Source organism: Vicugna pacos, chromosome 1 (assembly GCF_048564905.1).
Source record: "Vicugna pacos chromosome 1, VicPac4, whole genome shotgun sequence".
Classification (NCBI taxonomy): domain Eukaryota; kingdom Metazoa; phylum Chordata; class Mammalia; order Artiodactyla; family Camelidae; genus Vicugna; species Vicugna pacos.
Genome location: NC_132987.1, coordinates 14,256,640 through 14,275,519, shown reverse-complemented (window position 1 = coordinate 14,275,519; position 18,880 = coordinate 14,256,640). Strand labels below are relative to the sequence as shown.

Genomic DNA, 18,880 nt, shown 5'->3' with positions numbered 1-18,880 from the left:
CTGGAGGAGGAGGCTAAAGGAGCCGGGAACCAGCCTGGGAAGAAAGGGAGGCTGCAAAGGATGTCCCAGGATCTTCCCACATCCCTCACCTGGCATTCACACAATTATGGACCCCAAATCCATGCTTCCATGAGGCCCCAGAGTCCTCTGTGGGGTCTATCTTGGCCCCATCTCCTGGGAACAGTCCCTCCCTCCCCCCTCCCACCCACCCTCTGCTGACTTCTGTGATCTCTCTTCCCCACTTCGTTGGCCATGGCCTTGGAGACTGCTTCCAGGAAATGAGAGGACAAAAACGTGTCCCCTCTAAGTATTATTATCAAAGAAGATATTAAATATAAGCCACCCAGTGAGGGCTGGTACAGGTAGCTGCTGAAAGTTCATGTTTGACTGCATCTTTGTTCCTGTCTTGATAAAGGCTTGACTCCTCTAGGCCTTCTAAGATTATAAGTGAAATAATAATTACAAAAAGTTTAGCATTCCGTCTAGAACCCAGGAAATGTTTATTAAATGCTAATTATTAGTATCATTTACCTTAAGAGGACTCACAAAGGAATACTATCTTAATCAAAAAAAGAAAAGAAAACTGATGGTGGATCAGCAGGCAGGACGCTGTCGCTGAGGGTGGGTGGTGTTTGCGGGGGGAGGATGAGAACACACAGGCAGCCCCCTCCCCAACAAGGCCAGCCCTGGTTGGTTGTTCCCCCAGAGGACAAGCTCCCTCAGGGTAGGGTTCCTGGGTTTTTCTGCCTGTTGGAATGGTTCTCAGTCTGCCTATGCAAGAGAAACACAGTCTACATTTCATGACTCGTATCAAGAAGGGCTGGGAAACAGGACCAGTCACCTTCATTTAAAAAAAAAAAAGGCAAAGGCAGGGGAATGTGAGGGTACCACAGAGCAAGGTCAGAGCCCAGATGCAAGGGAGATGCTTAGACCCGGGAAATGTGCATTAGATGGTGTGTGGCCGTCGGTGAGCAGAAGATACGAGAGGAGCCAGGCCTGGGAGACCCAGTTCCACAATCCATGCCCTTCCAATTCTTGCCTTCCGAAAAAGAATGCTGGAATGTGGGCTGGCACTTGGCTGTGAACTCTCCCAAACAGTCCACACCCACCTGGGGAAGGAAGGGTTGGAGGCCCTGGCTGGTCCATACCTGCTGGCTAAGTAGCTCATTGCGAACACAAGCTGCCTTATCTTCCCGTGAGACCACAGCATGATGTGGGGCTTGGGCCAGGTGGCAGCTCTCAGCCTCGTCCACAGACTTCCTGGTGCCATCAGTGCACAACAGCTGAAAATTCTCTGGCTTCAGGTCTTTTGCCCACGCGTCAGTGTTCCTTCCTGGGTACAGAAAAGGTGGGTCAGCGACAGCTTTGATCAAGGCACCCTCAGGGCAGGGATGTGACCAACACACTGGCATGTGGAGGGCCTGGACCCAGTAGCCAGCAGGGGTTACAGTGATGTGGAGAGGCAGAGATTTGCCAGGAATTCTCAGCAACCATGCCTTCCAATCTGCCCACCTAGCTGGGGAGAGTGAGCCACATTCTGTGGATGATGTTCAAAAAGATCTTCATTTCTACTAAATCCCAAAGCATTTGGACCTCATGCTCCAGTGTAGGAAGACTGTGACCCTCTAAGCAGGTTGACAATCTCTGTGTTATACCATCAGGCACTAGCAAGCAAAAGAACTCTCCCCAGATGCCCCTTTGGAAGGTGGATCAGTGTTTGAAACCGGGCTCCTTTATACTAGCTCTGCGTGCAATGCACGCATGCCCCTGTGTGTACAGGTCCATATTCCTGTTCTCAGCCCTCTGCTTCATTGTTTCTGTATTCTCTCTAAAAAAGAGAATCTCACCCATTCTCAGGGTTTAAGCTCCTTCCTCCTGAGGCAATTCTCAAATAAGTTTTCCCAATTTGTGCTTCTCTCCTAAAATGCAGGATTGTGGTCTTTTTCTTAATTTAGTTTTTATTTAATTTTTTCATTTACTTGAGCAACTAATACATGAATTCGCTATCACAAAATTTTAAACTTATTTATATATAAGGTAAAAACACCCCTTTTTCTATACTCCTCAAGTGGACACTTCCGGTTTGAATAGAAAACTCCAAAGTCTCTCCCCACCAGCAATTGCACACATCTTTTGCTCACCTTCTAATATTTCTCCTTTCCTTTCTTACTAGTCCCTCTACCTCAACACCTTCCAATGAAATCCGGCCTGATTCTCTCCAAACCCATTCTATTCTACTTAGCAATTTAAGCATTTATTCAATACTATGTTCTCAGCCCTCTGCAAGACACAGTCTTATTGGAGTTGAAATAGCATGCATACCAAGAGGAAAAAATGCAGGGCACAGATGATAACATTTTACATTTTTTATTTGTAACACACTCTAAATGCTATGGGAGCTGGGGAGCCAGCCCAATGAGAGCACATTAACCTGGGAAAGGTAGCTGGAGAAGGCAAGGTTTCAGGTGTGTCCTGTAACATGCGTAGGGTTGAGAGGAGAAAGGAATGCTTTTCTGTGGGAGGATGGCGGGTTCTAGCAAGATGCAGGGACCAGTAGGTGCCTGGTATTTCTAATGGATGGGGGAGAGCAGCCCACTGGGACAGAATCTTGGGCAGTTGGGCTGAACACGCCCAGGCCCCGCACACCCTGGCGAGTGTGGGATGGAGTATAGCATTTAGGTGGGAAGCAAAGTGGGTCTTTGGGGACTTATGAATGGAAATCAGTGTTAATGCATCAGCCTGAAATAGGATAATTAGGAAAAATGAGAAGGGAGATGATTCGGTCTGGGTTAAGAGCAGTGGGCATGTGGAAGGCATGATAAAAATGTTCTTTCCAATAACAATAATGCTTGTTTATTGTGGCTTATTTGTAAAATGCTATAGTTGAAGGAAGAAAACTTTGAAACCCTTATAATCCCACAGCATTCACTTTCAACGTTGGTGCCTTTCTTCTGGTCTCTTTTCTAGACCCTCGTATAATATGCAGACACATATCTACGTAATTAGATCATACAGTCCACATGCCTTTGTATCCTGACTCTTCCATATCACAACATACCATAGGATTTAATGAAGACATATTCTGAAGAAACAAAAAACATACTAACTAAGAGACTAATCTAGGCTTGACTGGCAGGGCATATATTGAAGCCCTTCCATAGGAGCAGAGGCTGTGTAAAGAGGATTGGGTTTTGAGAGAAGGGTGAGGAGTTTGGATTCCTACAAGTTGAGGTTGCAATGCCAGTGTACTTTGTACATAAAAATGACCCCAGGGGCAAATAGAGATCCTATTCAGAAGGGTACAAGAAGAAATCGGGGTAGGGGCAAAGAACCAGTCTGGGGTAACACTCAGGTAGCCCGAAAAAGGACAGCCCTTTAAGGAAAAGGCAAAAATAACAAGAGGGAAGAATGAAAAATTAGCCAAACCAATATTCCTTCAAGTACGTACTTAGCAACTTCTGTGTACCATACACTGTGGCTGGTGATGGAATATAAGAGGAGGCGAAAAGGACTCCAAGCGTCCCTGTAGCCAGTTTATTACAGAAGGTGATGAATTCGATATTAAAAGCAGTGTGGACAGAAGATTCTGTTGTGGGATGGGGTGTGCCATCTGGGAAGGCTTCTTGGAGGAGTTGGTCCTGCAGTAGTTCATTCGAAATGAGGTTGGGTAAAGGGCATGAGGAAGGGAGGGAAGTAATAACCGCCTGGACTCTAGGGGGTGCTATAAGCAGCTAGTGATACAGAGTGGACAGATGGGAATGCTCATTCTTACCAACATTTCAAAAAGTTTTTGTCGTGTTTGTTAATGTCATAGCCATCTAATATTCACATATTCACCCGCTAGTTTAGTACCCACTGAAGGTCCTTCCTTGAATCAGTTATTACTATATTGGTTGCCAAATAGTAGTTATTTTAGCTTCATAATTATTTCTACATCTAGAATTAGCTTTCTATCGTAAGGAAGATCTTTCCCTTCATACTCATTTGTTTAATCAGGATGGACTCATGTGTTCTTATTTTATTCAATGGGTTATTATGTCTTAAAACTATTTCTTTTAATGCTCAAAATGTCCCAGATTTGGTTAGTGGAGGGCCTTTAGAATGGCTTCTATGTGCTCTGACACATCCCATCTCTCTGAGCGCTTCAGCATCATGTTCTGAGTTCATCGTATACTTTTCCTGCCCCTGTCCCAGAATCAGCTATTTTTCCAGGGGGCCCTGGTTCCTTCTATTGGAGAATGGTTCTAGAAGCCAAGGTCTTAGGTGCTCATTCCTACAGGGGTGCCACTGTCTATGTGTTGTTTTTTTTTTCAGTGGACCTGTAGTATATTTAAATATATATTGGGCCTGGAAATACAGGCAATAGTTATAAAGGACCTTTGGGGGATAATTCACAAAATTTGAATAGGGACTACGGACATGACGAGTATTTAATCCACATTAGTATAAGCTTCCTATCGTGGTCATTGTGATGTGGGTATGTAAGAGAAAGCCCTCATTCTTAGGAAATGTGCCCTGAAGTATTTAGGGGAAAGGAGGCACAGGGCCTGCACCTGTGGGAAGGCTCCTGGGAGGGGAGTCAAAGCCACTGGGAACCCCATGGTTCTTGCCACTTTGCCTTCCCAGGAGAATGCTTTTCTCTTCACTGAACAGACAGATTGAGAATCAGAGCTCTGGACCCTGACAAAGTCCATAATACTTCCACAAAGACATCTTGAACACAAGAGAACCAGTGACCCTGATTTACGGGAACAAAGGGTTGTGCACGTACCATTCGTGTTCTGCATGACAGTCTGGTCTTTCACAAAGGCCACGTCTCCCTTCTCAACCAGACATCTGCAGGGTCCCAGATAGGGAGAGAGAAGAAAAGAGGTCAGAGACACCTCTGTCATTCAGGAAGATCACCTTATAGAACCAGCACTGGCCATCTGGTAGCAACTGTGACTCCCACTTTATCATTAATTCTTCCATATTATGGAGGTAAGTAACAAAGAAAAAGGAAACAGCACCTCTGATAGACTTTGCAGTTATACAGTCTCAGTTCTACACACTAAATGCTAAATTCTGGCACAGTTTCTCCAACAGAGCTGCATCCATTTCCTTGCATCAGCACAGACATTAGGAGGGCAATCTTCCAGCAAGGTGATTCCTTATTCACAGTCTACTTGCAAAATTGGAAACTTGTGGACTGTGAATTGTACTTACTCTAACTCACAAGGTGGTTCTAACTGGAGAATTGGGATAATCTTTGCTTTTTCCTTCCCTAGTGAGAAGTTCGGTTATAATACCACCATCATCGTGAAGTTGATGGATTCATGAACTGCTATGTGACACAGGCCTGAGTCAGAAAGGGTAGGTAAAAAGTAATACGGTCATAAGGTGCACTGGTGTCTCTTTAAAAAATGATAAAGACTCCATGAGACAGAGCTGCGACTCAGAATGTAAAAATCATGTACTTTACTTTTGCATATTTCCATGCTTCCCCCAGAGGTGCACAGAAGAGCATGAGTCCGACGGTTGACTCCTATGTTTGTTCAACTACAGCAAGGTTTCCTCACTTTGGCACTTAGTGACATTTGGGGCCAGATAATTCTTTATTGTAGGGTGCTGTCCTTTGCATGCAGAATGTTGAGCCGCCTTTACTAATTAAATGCCAGTATCACCCCCAACCCTATTGATAATCAAAAACATCTCCAGGCACTGCCAAATGTCCCCTGAGGAACCAGTCGCCCCCTGTTGGGAACTTCTCATCTGCACCGTATTGCCACTCTTTGCTGTCTATGACCAACAGGTCCGGAGACAGTGTCCTGAGGGACCTGGATGCCCCTTCACACAGGTCTCTACACATGTCTGTAAATGTGGCACCATAACATGAAGGACTAACAGGCTGGGAACGTAAGAATCTCACCTGAGTTCCTCAAAAGGAATCTTGTCAGGGCTGAGGTTATTATTATATTTGCATGAAGGTTACAAGACTCACCTGAAAGCCCCTGTATAGCCGTAGTATCGCTCATGGTTGTTGGGAAGACACTCCTTTCCCGGAGACGTTTCGGAGCCGATACACAGAGCACAGAGGCTGGAGTTTTTCTGAGACCCAGGGGCACAGCCTGAACTGAAAAATTTATCTGTGCAGGAGAATGAGAGGGAGTCAGCTCTTCCTGAGTCAATAGGAGTGGCCTTTTTTTTTTTTCTTTAACACATCACAGGTGGGTATGGCCCAGGATAGGTAGAACATACTTATCCTGTGACCTGCCGCCAACTCAGGACCTGCCAGTCTATAGGCTTTAAAAGGAAACTTGATTGAGATTGGGAATGGTTAGTGACCATCACAATTCAGGGGGCGGGGATCCCACGGGCCTCCCGATAGTGTCGTCACTTGTCTAAAGAGAGAAGTGATGGAAATGAGATGAAAGACGACCTGCAAAGGGTAAAATTGGAGGTCTCGCTCCCTGAGCTTGTGCTGCTTGCTTTCAGGCGTTTCTTCCCTCTGCTGTTTATTAGAAGAGTCTTTAACAGGACTTAGAACTCCAAGTGCAAGAAAGTGCTGGGGGATTTTACTCCCAGTTCACCTGCTCTCCCGTGGCTGCATAACTGCCGGGACGCTCAGGAGAGCAGAGCGGGTGCCCTTGCGGGTGGGCCACAGAACTGCTGAATGTCGACCCAGCCACACTGTACTTCCTGGCAAACTGATGTCGCAGAACGCAACAGTATAGAAGTGCGGTCTCATCTCCAAATCCCTCCTCTCCATCAGCACACACACGGGACTTCCCTGGTGCGTAGCGGTCTTTAGAGGCCTCTCCTTTTAAAGTAGCTCAGGAAGTTAAAGTGCATAAGAACCATAAGAAAACATGTCCATAGTGAACTTACATGCAGATTTTTACGGGGTAGAACTAAGCTCATAACTGAAGATAATCAGAGGACACACAATAAACTGATTTCCACGCCTTTGAAGGGGCCTAGTTGCTGAGCAGTCATCCGGTGAGACTGCCAAGATCCTAAAGAGACCCCAGGATCCCTCCCACCACCTAGAAAGTCTCGTAGCAAGGCTTGTAGCTGTCCAGCCAGGGTTTCTTAGTAACAAAGATCAAGTTGGTTTTTGCCTTTTTGTTCTTCCATTAATTTTTTACTAGAGATATAATTGACATGTAACATTATATTAGTTTCAGGTGTACAACATGATTCGCTATTGCAAATATATTGTGAAATGATCACCACAATATGTGTAGTTAACATACATCACCTTACAGAGTTAAAAATTTTTTTTTCTTGTGTCTAGGACTTCCAAAACTAGGTTGAATAAAAGTGGCAAAAGCAGGCATCCTTGTCTCGTTCCTGATCGTAGAGGAAATGCTTTCAGCTTTTCACTGTTGGATACGTTAGCTGTGGGTCTGTCATACGTGGCCCTTATTATGTCAAGGTCTGTTCCTCTGTACTCAGTTTCTGCAGGGTTTTTTTTTTTATCATAAATGGATGTTGAATTTTACTGAAAGCTTTTTTCCTGCATTTATTGAGATGATCACTTGATTTTATTCTTCATTTTGTTAATGTGATGTATCACATAAAAAATTGTTTTCTTGTGATGAGAGCTTTTAAGACCTACTCTCTTAGCAACTTTCAAAAATGCAGTATGGCATAATTAACTATAGTCACCATGCTGTACATTACATCTTCATGACTTACTTATTCTGTAACTGAAGCTCATACCTTTTGAGCACCTTCACCCACTTTGCCCACCCCCAGCCCCTGCCTCTGGTAACTACCAATGTTCTCTCTGTGTCTATGAGCTCAGGTTGTTTGAGTTTGTTGTTTGTTTGTTTAGATTCCACGTATAAATGAGAACATACAGTATTTGTCTTTCTCTGTCTGACTTATTTCGCTTAGCATAGTGCCTTCAAGGTCCATCCACTTGCCATTGTTGCAAGTGGCAAGGTTTCTTTCTTTTTTATGGCTCAATAATATTCTATTGTATGTATATATAAACCACAATTTATCCATTCATTCATGATGGACACTTAGGTTCTTTCTGTATCACAGCTGTTATAAATAATGCTGCAGTGAAGATGTGGGTGCATATATCTTTTCAAGTTAGTATTTTTGTTTTCTTCCAATAAATACCCAGAACTGAAATTGTTGGATCACATGGTAATTCTATTTTTAACTTCTTGATCAAAAATCTAGTTTTATTTGGGGCAGAAACATGCCCAAATAAAAGATGACATTTCCCAGCCTCTTTTACATCTAAATGTGACTATATATCCCATTTGGGGGCAGTGAGAAGTTAGCTGAAGTAATTGGGTTAGAGTGCCTGAATGGCTGCTTTAATAAGGTGGCATATACTTCAAGTGCCCTTCCTCCTTTTCCTTGAGGTTGCCTGTCTTGAATGTAATGGCAACCATGGGTGACCTTGAAGACAGAGGCGTCATGCTCAGAATGGTGGAGAAGGAAGAGAGAGGAGCCTGGGTTTCTAATGACAGTATCAGCCAGGAACTGCTCATCTCTGGTCTTTTGTACGAGAGAGAGAGTAGATGTATGTTGACTTAAGTCGTTGCGTGCAACTGAGAAGAACCATTCTGATCCAGCTCCTCAGCCCTACCATTACTTTTAGATACTTCCTTGAAGTTCACTAAACCAAACTGTATTACCATAGAACCAGGGCCACAGCATTTTATACCGTACCACACTCTTCCCTGAAGTCTGTCCACCTGGTCCTGACCACAGTGCCCTCTCAGAGCTCACTCACCAAAGTCACAGTGGTTAATCATGTTGTAGAGCAGGCCCATGGGTATGTTCCAGCCAGCAGTTCTGTCCACTCCGGTGTGGCAGGACTTCCTGCCTTGCAGATTGTTCCAGTTGAGATCATCACCTGATGATGACTTAACCACAGCCACGGCAAGATACCCTACAAGGAAGACACCAAAAAAGGGAGTGTTAACATGACTGGAGCCTCCAGGGTGTCCGTCTACAATCAAAGCCTGCCACCTCCCTATGGAGCATAGTTATCCCGAATCATTCCTTCTCTCTTTGAAAGGGTCTTCCCAACAACTGATTGAGGGGAATTACAAGTCATTCCAGGAGGTGGAGATGAATCTGAACTGGGAAAACACAATAGTAAGAATACATTATCATCAGAGCATTGGCTGGTGTGTAGCCCTTCCCCAAATGCATGAAGCTACTGACCTTATAAGCCAGCAACTGACCCTCCACTGTGGAGCAGCAGAGGAATGGATACTCAAGAGTACGTTCTATGCATTAACAATTGTTAGGAAAAAGTAGTAAATGAGCGATAAACTGCAGGGATATTCTGGCCAGATGTTTTGTGCTAAGGAGAATATAAGTTTACAGCAGAATAAATATGCTAAGTGAAACCTGTCAGAGTCAAGTTAGCTGCCATGTTAGCAGCAAATACATGCTGGTCTTTAAAACTGGGAATAGAAAGAATGTCAACTCATGATTTCAGTTTTCCAATTTAATTAATTCAGGAAATTGTTTCCAACAGAAAAGATGCAAGTTTTATTGTCCATGGAATAAGAATGGTTCTGGTTTTAACTAAAGAGCTTGGTTCCTAGTGTGCTGGAGAGAGGCTGGAAGGTTGTAATTGGGAAAAGTGATGAGGACAGACTTGCACACAAATGGCTGGAAATGACCCGCAGGGACTTGAGGACGGGCCCCAGGGCCCACCTTGATAAGATTTCCTGTCTTGCTCTTGCCACACCTACCAGATCTACCCCTAGCCAGAGCCCTGGGTGAGAGCCGGGTTGGCCTGGGTTCCTGGGCCTTCCGCTGGCTTGGAGGCTGGGCAATTTCATGCCCCTAAACATCTGCCTGTGTGAGCCACTCTCGTCAGCCCTGCCAGGCACATATAAGCAAGGCTCCTTGGCTGGTGCTAACTCTCAGCTAAAACTTTGCAGGCCTCATGCAACGTGAGACAGTCGGGGGTGGGGGGGAGGGCCTGAATTTGCTTGCTGGATGTTGGAGTCTAGATAGCTTGTAATCTCTCTGAGCTGTTGGTCCTCTTATGCATTCTTAGAGGATACAAGAGCTACCTTATACGATTAAATGAGAAATCCTGTGTGCAAGTCATGGGAAGTGTAGAAGAGCAATCCTCATTGCTAGTTACCCTCCTCCCATGATTCTTTTGCATTCTGAAAATTGGCCTCTTATGTACTTTTGATTTAAATGTAAACTTCTTTTACCCTTTCCCAAAAGCAATGGGAATTTTTCTTAAACTCATGAGGTTACCAACCCCAACTCACCTTTCTCTAGTGTGTTTTCACAAGTGTTGCCAGAAGTGTCTGGAGAGGAGAAAAGGAAGCAGTCATTAAACGCTGATTTGTAGATTGGAAATCGTCTTTCCCATGTGCAGTTCAGAATAAACAGAGCCAGGAGAACTATCTACATAACAGCAGTTCCCAAAAGGTCCAGGCTGTCTTTTTCAAGTTCACTTTAGCTTATTGGAATTAGCCCAAATTGCACATTTCAAGTTTTTTGCTCTATCTGTCCCATGGCCACAGAGATCCCTGCTGACTATGCTTGAATCCGTGCACCAGGGCAACATGAGATGTATGAGTTTGGGAAGCAAGAAGGCCTGCCAGGAATCCCATCTGAGAATCCAGCTGTCCTCGAAATAGGGGTCACTTTTAGCTAGAACTTCCCGGTGCAAAGCCTCCAGCTCCCTTGTGGAACAGCCCATCCCTCAAGATACTTGTGGGGACTAGACGTGAGAGAGCCCAGAGCCTAGGAAGTAAGAGATGCTCAATCAGCAAGAGCTTTATGGCCCATGTGGTATGAATCTAGCTGTGATTTTCAATCTCCTCTCTCCATGGCCCAGAGGCAATGAAACTCTGAGATGCGCCCCCTCCACGTACAGTAGTTCTCCGCCAGGACAGGCACCAGACCACATTTGCCCGCGATGTAGACAAAGCCTCCATCCAAGCTCATGGCATCAGCTTCTCCTTTCTGCAAAGACACAGCACATCACAGCAGGTGAAGAGAGACCAGCTTCTGTCCCACATGCCCTGTCAACGGTTCCCTTGAAGCCGCCTTGGCCAACACTGGATGTGAAGGCCCTGGAAGACAGAAGGTGCTAGTACCGGACCCCCAAAGGGTCAGTCAGGCACCTCCAACATAGAAAATAAAAGGTACTCTCATTTTCATCCAAACCATGATGAACTAATGATCAACTCTGGGTGCTTAGTTTCTTCAGGAGCAAAGACCACATTTAGTCCCTCTGTCCTCTCATAGGACGCACTGTCCCAGAGACTCTCACAACACCTTTCTGACACCAAGAATTCTCATTTGTAAGGCAGATGCGTGGAGTCACGGACTCTGGGCTGTGTCTGCAGTATAGAGTGCCTCCTGATGGGGGCTCCAGCCCTGAATCTTGGCCACATTGGCTGAGTGCTTTTACAGAGCTTGGTCAATACAAGATCTTCAATGAATGAATCAAATAAACTTATATGATTTAATAGAGCTAATAAGCCCCAAATTTCAGAGATGCTTAAATTCAGCAATACTGCCAAGCTTCCCATTGAGCCTGAAAATATACTTTTGAGGAAATGTGGGAAACTGTTCGAGCAAAATGTGTTAAGTGGGCAAAAACATGCAAGTATGATTCATAATAGCGAAAAGATGAGACCAAATTTGATGCTCAATAGCAAGGAAATGACTCAACAATTTACAGCACATTCATACTCTGAAATAGATGTCAACATTAAGACATTGTATTTTCAAAGAATGGTTTGTGATAAGGGAAAAGCTCCCTAGGTAACATTAGGTGAGAAAAGGGTAGTAAGTTTTATATATGATGTGATCCTCCCGTTAACAGGATCTCCTCTGATAAGATGGTCATGATTCATTTTTATGTATTTTCTTCTTTATGCCCTTCAGTTATCTAAAAGCAAACATGGAATGCTCTTGTGAGCAACAAAGCTAAACTTCTACCTGCTTGCACAGTAACATGACTCTGTCACCCTTGTCACAGCCCACGGTGGGTCTCAGGCACACCCACACCGAGGTCCACCCTTCCTAAGCAGACATGCCTCAGATTGCCCTCTAACGGGGTTGTAACACCAGGAGGAAACAGAGCCTTAAGGAGCCCTTCAGATCCACCAGCTCAAAGGTCCTGAAGCTCCCGTGGGGCTGGGCACCCACAGTGAAGGCAAGGTTCCTAGGAACTTGGCCTTTCGTATCATTCCCAGGAACACTCACTCAGCCGGGGGACAGGCAGGCAGCAGTGGCAAGGATGCTGCCCTGCGGAGGCAGGAGTGACGTACCATGATCTTGGCAATACAATCTTCAGTGGTCTCTTCTGACTCACACTCTATATGCCCGCTACTGCTCACGCTCCATGCATCACACTTTTTCCTCTCCATGTGACCCACTGTACACCATTTCACCTTCTTGCACCCATCCTTCGAGGTGTCTGGGACTAGAACATAAGGAAGAGAATCAGAGATAAGGAGACCCCTCAGATGTTGCCTGCTGGGCAATATGAAGCTAACTGTCCTCATGAAAATGTTGGAATTTTTTGGCAAAACAAACACATCCCACTCAAGGAATTCATCTCTTAGAATCAAAGGCAGTAACAGTCTCTTGGTTGGTTTCTTATCATTTTGATTTAGCTTAAAGTTATTTTTTTCCAGCAGCCGGTACTCCTTCCAGCCCTGAGGCACTCGATCACTTCTGGCTGTTTTTTTCCCCCCTCTTCTTTTAGAAATAGCATTTAACCATCGGAGCCGTTGTTATATTTTCAGTCACTGCTTACTGTCTGTTCCCTGCAGGAGAACATGAGTGTGGCAGGGCAAGGGCCATGCCTGTCTTGTTCTCCATGGGCCCCTTGATGTTCGGGGCGGTGCCTGATTCATGGTCAGTGCAGTAAACGTCTGCTGAATACATGGACACCCACCCAACTTTTAGACTCAGCCCAAGAGACTTCTTCAGGGGAGCCTCACCTCAATTCCAGGATCTGTTTTCCTTTGTTTTGCACTCTTATAAAGCCATAATATTTTATTCTGGTTTTTTTTTCTGCTGAGGAAATCTCTCATATTTAATTGATCATTCAACAGAGTGACTATTCCTTGAACATCTGTCTTCCCTGCTGGTCTGAAAGTTCCATGACAGCAGAAGCTAACAGATCTTCGTCTCATCATTGTATGCTCAGCATGTAGCACAGTGTATGGCTAGATGGTCAATAAATGTCTGTTGAATGAATATTCAAATTTACCCCAATACCTAAAAAATTCAGGAGTAGGATTGACCTGTCTAAAGCTCCAGCTTCACCATGGCACATATTGACCGTAATACTGGCTGCAGACATGCAAGTTTGTGGCAGTTTCATCCTATTTGACTTACTTTGTGCCAGGTTAATTGGCTTCTCAAGGTAGGATAGGGTGGCCCTGATTTATACGAGGGAAAGTGCTGGTATCAATACAAGTCATTTTAAGCATGAATTTCCCTTAATGCCCTCTGGTGCTGTCCAGGCCCATCTCATGATGACTAACACCATTCAGCATCCATCTAACACTGGGCTGCACAGGCGAGGCAGATAAAGGATCATCGGGACCTGGAAAGAGTATCGCTGGTCCCCACCCTTACCAGATTCCAAGCTCCTAGGGTCACATGATCCTTCCCAAATACTTACGTGTTTCTCCTCTTAGGTTACGAACAGCAGTGACATATTCATATCCAAGGTACAGCTGGGAGTCCATCTTAGGGGGGATCTTTAAGAACCCATTGGCAGAGTCCTTAAACAGTAGGTCCTTTCCATGAGGGGAGCGGAAGAGCTGGAAGTCCGTAGATTTATCTTTGCCAAAATGTTGCTGTTTGTAATAAAACACAGAACCAAATGACTACAGCAACACGGGAGGCTGCAATATGGCACTGAAGAAAATTTAGAAACCCAGGAAACCAAATGAAAACTGAAATTTTCAAGATGCCAGGAGAGAGAGCGGCTGGACCTGCTCTTTCCCACCCAGCACCTTCTCCATTCACAGCCCTCTTGGGCCACGTTAACACCTGATTTCCCTGAACGTGTTTCTGTGCTTGTCTCCCTGGCTGGATGAGAGCTCACTGAGCACAAGAAATGCATCTCCTTCGGAGGCTGACACTGTGTGGTTCCACTTAGACCTCTGATGGGCAGATGGGAGGGCAGGGTGTGAGAAGGTCGGCTCAGCTCTGGCGTTCTGCTGCTCTAGAGGAGGAGAGCTGGCTGTGTGTGCCACTCCCTTGCAGTCAGGCTGAGGGACGTGGGAAGAGATATCATTTCACTTCCATCGGGAGAGAAACGGAATAGAGCAATAAGGAGCATCTTCATGTCACTGGTCCAAAACGTAAGGGTCTGGCAGACCAGGCCATAGGACCAGGCTCTGTGCAGCTCTGAGAGGAGGCCCTGCTGAGTGCTTTCATACAAGCAGGTGGTGTTTCCTTCTACGTCCTGAACACAGAAGGACTTCTACAGTGGCAAGAAGGGAGTGAAGGAAGATGCCCCTAATCCAAGCAGGGTCTGCTAAGCAGGAAAGAGGACAGTGGATTCAATACCTGGGCCTGGTTGAGAAGCTCCCAGATCAAGTCCTCCTTGCCGCCCACGCTGCGGGCCACGACGGCGTGGGAAGGGACCCGCGCCAGGTGGCACTCCTTGTATTCGTCCACAGGCTTCCGGGTGTTGTCCCTGCAGAGCAGCTCATACTGGTCCCTGTCAGCCTTGTTAGCCAGGTTCTCTGGGGGAGGGAAGCCCAGATGAGCCGGCTGCAGGCAGAGTCATGAGCCCTTGTACCCTCCTCTCCCTTGCAACCCCACTGAATCCTAAACTGTGTGAGCTAAGAAGCCTCGAGTGAACCCTGAGAGCCAGAAGGAAACTGACTTGCCAAAGATCCCACAGCCAGTTATAGGCCAAGAAGCTTCTGATGCCCAGTTCAGGGTGACTGCCTGTACCCCACAATAGGTTTCATCTCGGCAGGCTTACTACAGGCCAAGGTCAGCCAGACCTGCCCCCAATCCTTTGCTATCACAACACTGACCAGGAGGAAGGGTCCCTGTGTCCAGGAGGTTGAATGATGGAAAGAGGCCCAGGAGTCCAGGGGAGCACTCCACAGGCACACACCTCTGCACAGGTAAACACCCCAGCAGTGATAAAGGCGGAGCACACTATGCTCATCTCTGACTACTGAGCCTTGAAAAGGAGGCAGAAAGAAAAGGAGGGCCCTCTGTTTGGAGAGAACTCCAAATTCTTCCCCATCACGTACCCAGTACCGTTGAGTGCTTGACAAAGGCCACATCCCCAGCACCGTCCATCAGACACCTGTGGGTAAGAGACTCATTAGGAGAGTTCCTGCCGGGCAAGCCCTTCTTCTCGGGCTTGAGGGTCTGACCCCACTGTCCAGCCCTGGGACAAGGGCAGAGCCTGTCCTCAGACCTGCAGCTGTGGAAGCACCATGGTGCCCTGCCATCCGGGGTACCACCAAATTGGGGGGATGAGCCCACAGGACCTGGAGGTCCTTCACCATGTGCCCCAAAGCATCAAAAAGGCATTGAAGATACTGAAAAATGTTTTGAGACTTCTGGTGGAGGATACAGGCATAGGGTCTCCTGAAGGAGGAAAGGTGCCCTTGGCTCTCTATACACGTTTAGGATATAACCAAGGGGAATGAGGGAGCAAGAAAGGAGCCACATCAGCTGCCTGCACAGGGGCAGTGAAGGCAGGCAGGAGAGAGGCCAGTGCATTGAGTGGGTTACACTGATGCAGTGGAAAGCAGAGGGTCTGTCACCAAAGAATGGTGTGGACACTAGGGCCATGCCTGTCACTTCAGGCTCTGCCTAGTCCACTGAGAGAACTCTCGGGAGACAGTAAGGGTCCCAGGAGAGGGGCTCCCTTTTCAACTTCATAGGAGGGGAGCACGCGCTGGCCTGTAGGGAGCCCCAGCGTGAGGACACCGGACACTTAGGAGCCCAGACGGAGCAGGAGTTTGTCCCACTCACTTGAAGGCCCCCGAGTAGCCGAAGTACGGTTCGTGGTTGGAGCAGGCGCACTTGTCCGTTCCTTTCCCCGCACACAGTTGACACAGTTTGGGGAAGGCTGTCCGATCCGCACAGGGGACACAGCTGGCCGCGAAGAAATTGGACGCTGCTGCTCAATGTGGAGAAACAGAGGCACAGAGCATGAGCCAGCCTGGCCAGAAGCCATTACAGCCCCCGGCCCAGACTTGCGAGGGAATAGAGCGAGACCCAAACAAAACCAGCACCCCCAGACCCAGTTCGCCCTTGTGAGTGTTCACGCTTCAAGATCAAGGATTTCCGAAGAGGGATGAGTTAACCCCTGCCCTCCCAACCCCTTCCCCAGAACCAGGCCTGTGCCTGCCACCAACCAAGGCCTGTCTTAGGTCACTGTCAGCCCCCTTCCCTGCCTTATCCGACTGGAACAACTCAGAGAGAGGTCTCCTCTGGGGGCCCGAGAGATTGGGGGACCTGCCTGGAGAGGTGCAGGCCAAGTTCACGGCCAGCAGATAGCCACCAGAGAAAGCTCCAGCAGAATGGGAAACACATCAGCCACAGACAGGAAAGCACCCCAGGGAAGTGGACAGAGGGGCCCAGCAACCTTGGCCCTGACTGCAGCCCTCCATCGGGCCTGATGCCCTTCCCCCACCTCCCCACTCCTCAGGACCACTTCTAGTGGGGTGTCGGGAGCTCTGAGAAAAAAGGACTCTTGTGACAGCCCCTAATGGCTGCCAGTGCAGCAGACCTGCCAGTTTAAAGCTAGTTAACCTCCCATCTCCACTCTCAGAGTCATCACACTTGACCACTGGATCGTGTCTGAGTGACCCCAGTGTGGCCCGTGTGGGCATCTGGAGAAGAGATGCTTGCCGAGGGCACTCACTCTCCTGCCCACTTACCTTTCTGAAGAGATTCCTGTGGCTCAGGCAGTTTCCAATAAAGTAAGCCCATGGGGATGTTCCACCCAGCAGACCTGCCAAGGCCTGTGTGGCAGGACTTCTTGCCTTGGAGCTGGTTCAGCTGGAAGTTACTGCCCTTCTTCACCACGGCCACAGAGTAATATTTGGTTTGTGGATCTGCAAAGGCACAATGTGAATGAAAGACTCTCAAACTGGGCCCCAGGGAAGCATTGCTCATCACTGCTGGGCTCCTGAGTAAGAAAGGGGAACCCAGGGATAACATTTATGGTGGGTTGGGTCGTAAAGAGGGAAGGATCAAAAAAACCTCCCTAGGCTTGCGGGGGAAAGAAAGGACCACAGAGGAGACGTTGGTAATAACCCTTCAGGCAAACCCAGGAGCACGAAGGCCACGTACACGCACATCCCGATGCTTTTGCCTAGCCTCACACTCTGTGGGGAGTGTCTGCCTTACACCTGCCAAGCGAGGCCCCCCAGGAGACTGGAACTGTGGCAGCAGAGGCCACATCATGGCTCTGTCTAAGTGGTCCTGTCCCCTGACACAGGCCCAGGGACAGTCGGATTGCTCTCAGAAGAGATGCAGGGCTGTCAGGGCACTGACTCTGTGGTCTCTCCCCTGAGTGGGATTCTTGGCGGGCTCCTCTTTACAGCTCCAAGCCCCAGTGGTTCAGCTCGGTGGCGCACAGCCTGCTCTGTTTCTCCAGAGAGCACACATTATGGCCCAGGAGGTCCGCATCATGAGCACCAGTCCTCAACCAGCCCAAAGACCCAGAACCCTTGAGCTGTGTCTGTGGTGGTCGATGGGGTCCCTCATTCCCCATTCACTCCCCAGCGGGGGGAAGCTCGTCAGGATCTAATCCCCATTACCAGCCCAAATGAGACAAGCATCTACCAGGAGAGAGCAAAGGCCACAGACGCCTTCCTCCGCCCCCGGGGGGACTCACCATCTTTTGACCCATAGAACTCTGCCACGACCGGCTTTAGGCTGTAGGGCTTCAGGCCGGCCTCGAACACCAAGCCCGCGTCCAGTGTCACAGCATCAGCTTCATCGTCCTGGAAGAGACCAGACCAGACTCCAATGAAGCCCTTACGTCCGAGGAAGGCCTACCCATACTTGGGCACATGGGGGTGACTGGCAGGGCTCCCTGGATCTGGGGCCGAGACCTCACACAACACCACGGGCTTCAGTTGACTCTCCCTCCCTGGTGAAGGGGATTTGGCCACCACGTTTTTACTCCTCGTGCAGAGAGGAAGGAATGGCTCATTTTTCTCTTTTCCCTGGTGAAGAGTCCAGCTCTCGGCCCAGAAAACTACTGTGATTTTTCAAGATTGACCTGAATTACAGAGGCTTTACCAGCAGGCCTCTTGGGGGAAACCTGCCCCCCGCCACCCAGCACCAGCCTGGGTGCAATGGCCAAGCACGACCGGCTCTGAGAGGCTGCGGTCAAGGTCTCGGTTCCCCCCCTTGGCCCTGCTCTTATGCAAGTTTACATTTCAAGCCAGGTGCTTGCCTTTGGTGACCTCCTTATCGTGGGCCTTCTGCTGAGGTCTTCCTCAGGCGCCTCTGTCGAGACTGCCTTATGGCGGAAGGGAGCCTTGAAAACACCCTTCTCTACTCTGATTTAATACCCAGTACTTTTCCTTCCTGCCCTGGGTCCACATAACTGCAGGAGTCTTTTGTTCAGGGATTGCTGCTGTCTCTGGGTTTAACTTCTTTCTTATTTTCTGAACTGAGTGTTAAATGCTAATTATTACATCTATTATGGCTGATGGTTCATTTGATCAACTACTCAGACGCCACTGTCCAACTCAGCTGCATTTTACACATACAAAAATAGAGGCACAGAAAGTTTAAGTCACTTCCCCTGGCCACAGAGCTAGTAAGTCATGGGGCTGGGGTTTGAATCCAGGCAGTGTGGGTTTATTTCTTCCAATACACTGTTACTTGCTGGTTCTTTTGCTTTTGTTTTTAGTTTTTG

At 47.6% G+C, this 18,880-nt stretch overlaps 1 protein-coding gene and 1 long non-coding RNA gene across 3 annotated transcripts in view; one reads left to right on the top strand and one right to left on the bottom strand.

Annotated features, from left to right (window-relative positions):
• The window catches only part of LOC102544452 (serotransferrin), a 30,144-nt gene that overhangs the window by 4,092 nt on the left and 7,172 nt on the right, over positions 1 to 18,880 (bottom strand). The window contains exons 3-15 of the mRNA XM_072954698.1: positions 17,846 to 17,954; positions 16,884 to 17,060; positions 15,973 to 16,120; positions 15,240 to 15,295; positions 14,536 to 14,714; positions 13,640 to 13,817; positions 12,273 to 12,427; positions 10,866 to 10,956; positions 10,254 to 10,292; positions 8,741 to 8,899; positions 5,981 to 6,125; positions 4,772 to 4,836; positions 1,149 to 1,333 (exon numbers count right to left, since the gene is read on the bottom strand). Coding sequence (XP_072810799.1) covers positions 1,149 to 1,333; positions 4,772 to 4,836; positions 5,981 to 6,125; positions 8,741 to 8,899; positions 10,254 to 10,292; positions 10,866 to 10,956; positions 12,273 to 12,427; positions 13,640 to 13,817; positions 14,536 to 14,714; positions 15,240 to 15,295; positions 15,973 to 16,120; positions 16,884 to 17,060; positions 17,846 to 17,954 — 1,686 coding nt within the window. The remainder of the gene's footprint in view (positions 1 to 1,148; positions 1,334 to 4,771; positions 4,837 to 5,980; positions 6,126 to 8,740; positions 8,900 to 10,253; positions 10,293 to 10,865; positions 10,957 to 12,272; positions 12,428 to 13,639; positions 13,818 to 14,535; positions 14,715 to 15,239; positions 15,296 to 15,972; positions 16,121 to 16,883; positions 17,061 to 17,845; positions 17,955 to 18,880) is intronic.
• Positions 1 to 18,880, top strand: part of LOC140691347 (uncharacterized) — a 32,199-nt gene that overhangs the window by 8,666 nt on the left and 4,653 nt on the right. The window contains exons 3-4 of one of the 2 annotated variants that reach the window (XR_012066991.1): positions 5,268 to 5,352; positions 7,277 to 7,417. This is a non-coding gene — a long non-coding RNA (uncharacterized lncRNA). The remainder of the gene's footprint in view (positions 1 to 5,267; positions 5,353 to 7,276; positions 7,418 to 18,880) is intronic. The other variant, XR_012066983.1, reaches the window with a different exon arrangement.